The following is a 3758-nucleotide window of genomic DNA, read 5'->3' as shown; positions in this document are numbered from 1 at the left end:
TTTTTTATGGCTGTGTCATGCATGCGACTGTGCTGAGTCCTCAAGGGACTTACACCACAAATTCATTTAAACCAGATCCAGAGTACAGCACATACATTTTTAAACAACTCTACAAATAGTCAAAGAAAATAAATAAGGCCAAGTCACATAACTCTCATAATCGAATTTCATGTCTTCAACAAAATTCATAAATTATTTACTAGAATCAAAAGAAACAGAAAAAAAGTATAAAGAATCCATCTTGCCGTCCTTTTCCCACACAGAGTTAGCAAACTTAAACACATCAAAATGAAATAACCTCTTCAGTTTTTGTCATTTGTCCACAAGAATATTTCCTGTTTTTAAGAACTGACACTCAAATCATCAGAGGATGATGGGACTCTCTCTCTCATACAATCTATTTTCCTCTGTAATGTTATTGAATCTGTCAACCTCAATAAATTGAGGATGAATACCAGTTCTTAGCTAAAGATCCTTGTGATAAGCGCGATGAGGAAGACTTAAGTGGCCTTAAGTTTGGTTCTGATCAGATTATTTTCAAGTTATTTTTCTTCAAAGGGGAATGGAAACTTACTTTGGTTTCAAACACCAGAAGTCACGGCTGTATATCAGCCTCCTCGAAAACTGTGTAACGCAGAACTATTCATTATTCTCCTCCTGTTTGACCAGCATGTTCCGTTATAGAAAACCATGCTGACTGACTGGGAAGGTCAGTGAATTACAACCGAATAAACATAGTGTAAACAAGTTGGCATCATGCCGTTTTCACATCTGCTTCAGACCACACACACACACACACACACACACACCCCCCACACACACACACACACACACACACACATCTACACAGAGACATCATTCCTGCTCAGAAGTGGCATGTCTCTGGGGTGCACTTACTCCAGCTCCAAATTGGTGGAGCATGTCTGGCTTCAAGTGTTCAACTGTGATTAAACAGTTATGAGAAAACACAGCCATGTTTATATGATATAAAAATATCTGTTGCATTGTAACTTCTACACTGCCCGTGAGTCAACAGCCATATTTCATCCATGCAGAATAAAATAAAACAAAACAATTTTCCACTTTGAACTTGTGTCAGTAACTTTGTCATAGAACAATTAGTGTTTGTATTGGCACAATAGTTCCCCAACAAAGTGTCCCTGCTGCAGATGCTGCCAGCTCAGGGCTGTTTCCGACAATGAGTAGATCATTACTACTGATCAGTGTGACCTAGTACAATGGAGCATTCTTATGTTGGATTGTGCAACTAAGAAAGCGGCTCTGAGAGTTATTATAGCTTAGTCAGGGCCCATAGTGGTGTGTGTGTGTGTGTGTGTGTGTGTGTGTGTGTGTGTGTGTGTGAGAGAGAGAGAGAGAGAGGGGCACTGGGAGTGTATGTTTATGCATGTGAAAGAGAGAGAGAGAGAGTTGTGTAATCTGTCCATTTTGTGTCTCCTGTCTCCCCTGTCTCTCTCTCTCTCTCTCCCTCTCTCTCTCCCTCTCTCTCTCTCCCCTGGCCCCCTGGCTGCCAGGCGTCACACCAGTTTATAATAAGGACCCAGAAAAGAAAAAAAGTTGTCGAGTGAACGGGACTGAAAGAGAGAAAAAAAAAAAGACGGAACCCTTCCCACTCTCCAAAAATCACGGGGAGTGACTGTGACAGGAGGAAGGGGACAGAAAGAGAGGGAGCAGCAGAGGAATAAGAGTAAGAAGCCTTCTCAGGACTTCATCACATTTCTTTAAGGACTGCACGGACCGGAACGGACCACTAAACTGGACTGATAATCAATAGCGGTGATCAGTAGCGGAGTGAGAAGTGTTGTGGGAGACTCTTGGATGAGCATGCGGCTCGGTTTACTATTCAGGTAAAACTTTGACTTACACAGCTGCAACCTGCTGCCTCTCTGTCGCTCTCTCTCTGCTTGTACACAACAGCACATTGGGGGGTTACATCCTCCTTTGAGCGAGCAGGGACTTTACGTTGACTGTGGTTGAGATATTTAAAAGAAGAAAGAAAAAAAAAGTTTTGTTTTGTGGCGAAGTTTTGGCTTTTACGCACGACGCCTTCTCGGTGCGCGCCGGGCGCTGTGCAGGATATATGATAGGAATTTACCCGAAGGCATCTGGGTTTAGGTTAAAGTTCTCTCTTTCTCCTCAGGGCGGATTTTTTGAGAGATTTCCCCCCTCCTGTATACCTCTCGCTCCCTCTCCCTCTCTTTCCCTGTCCCCGCGGCTCCCAGTTTATTCTACAATGTGCCACTGTAGCGGCCAGAGAAACGTGGACCCGGGTAGGGGGTCGTTACTTCGGCCTGAGCGGCTCTGTTGTGTCGGACTGTGCGGGACCTTTGTCTGTGTTTTTCGGGGTAATTGTGTAGTCTGGTGTGGGGAAGGTTCCAGAGACCACGGCGGTGCACCACACTGGGAAGAAGGGACCAATTACTCTGACTACATGTGGCTTGCGGACTGGTGATTGCGGCGATGGTTTGGTTCTCGTTGCGAGCGCTGAAATGTCCATCTTAGCAAGTCGTTCAGTTTCATGTTCAGGCTATTTTCTTGGCAGATGCAGAGATGGTATTCCACTTGTTTCCAATGCACTTGTCTGTACTGTTTTCTGGAGATGGCTGGGATCATTACAGACAAACCGGCCGATTTAAGAAAATTCTGGAGACATGGTGATTTTCTGTTTAAAGAAAGTGTTTTTTCTCTGACATTTTTTCCACTCTCTCACGGAAAAATAAGACAGAATAAGGATCAATAATTAATTAAATCTACTTGGGCAGCCTGCTCTCTACACACTTCACATGCTTCCTAAACTAGTTTCATGTTAACTTTAAGGACTAAGCCAAAATTAAAGGAGAGATGTAACACCATCCTAACCCATAAACCACCTCCTTTGAACACCAGACCTCAAATAAAAAGTACCTTACAGCACAAGATGATTTTGGATGTTGTGACTGATTGTGCCTGGAGTGTGTGTGTGTGTGTGTGTGTGTGTGTGTGTGTTAAAACCACATCCTCAGGGTGTGTACAGTCCCAGAGAGAGGCATGCGGAGGGAAAACATGCTTGCTGTTTAAACCCATTAGTTTGTTAGCACCTCTCGGGCTTCCTCAGATTGATTGAGATGTTTGCCTGTGAACCCTGAGGGGAAAAAGAAACTTTTGTTCACCCCTGACGAAGCCCACAAGCCACCTGTAGTGAGAAATAAAGTGGAATAATTGGTTGCTTAAGTACAGTTACTGGAACATTTGATAGGGTGTTCACTAAACACCTTTAACTGGTTTTTAAATTAATGTGCATTGAGGGAAAAGGTTCAAGAAAGGTACTGAAAATCTGTGTGAGTTCACACAGCATACACCAATTTAACGTTTAGATCATGGAACAGTTATTATATGAAAGAGCTTATTCAGATATTTGAAATCCTATGAATCTGCCACTTTTCTTCTTCCCTCCAGGCTCTATGTGCTGTGGGGCTTTGTGGTGGTCACGACCTCTGTGACCAAGGCTGCCAAAAGGAAGGTGAGTCATTAGCTCATCATAAGTCTCAGACAATGGCATCACTATAGAGGGGTGAAAGGTGATTGCAATTAAAGGATAGAGTCACATTTTTTCCAAGCCTGTCTTAAAATAATACTCGCATGCCCGTATGCACAGTGGAAGAGTTATTGGTCGCTTTTATGGTTTTATTTTGTCTTTACCTGCTGCAAACAGATTCTCCTAACATGATTTGAATGTATGAGATCGGGGGGGGGGGGGGGGG

At 43.4% G+C, this 3758-nt stretch overlaps 1 protein-coding gene across 2 annotated transcripts in view; it reads left to right on the top strand.

Annotated features, from left to right (window-relative positions):
• Positions 1 to 1493: 1493 nt before the first annotated feature.
• The window catches only part of adamtsl4 (ADAMTS-like 4), a 35449-nt gene continuing 33184 nt past the window's right edge, over positions 1494 to 3758 (top strand). The window contains exons 1-2 of one of the 2 annotated variants that reach the window (XM_023402350.2): positions 1494 to 1865; positions 3454 to 3517. In XM_023402350.2, coding sequence (XP_023258118.1) covers positions 1837 to 1865; positions 3454 to 3517 — 93 coding nt within the window. In that variant the 5' untranslated portion in view covers positions 1494 to 1836. The remainder of the gene's footprint in view (positions 1866 to 3453; positions 3518 to 3758) is intronic. The other variant, XM_023402351.2, reaches the window with a different exon arrangement.

The sequence above is a fragment of the Seriola lalandi genome, unplaced genomic scaffold (assembly GCF_002814215.2).
Source record: "Seriola lalandi dorsalis isolate HSWRI2012SDOR001 ecotype SW California unplaced genomic scaffold, Sedor1 jcf7180002053930, whole genome shotgun sequence".
Lineage (NCBI taxonomy): Eukaryota > Metazoa > Chordata > Actinopteri > Carangiformes > Carangidae > Seriola > Seriola lalandi.
This window is presented reverse-complemented; position numbering and strand designations above follow the sequence as displayed.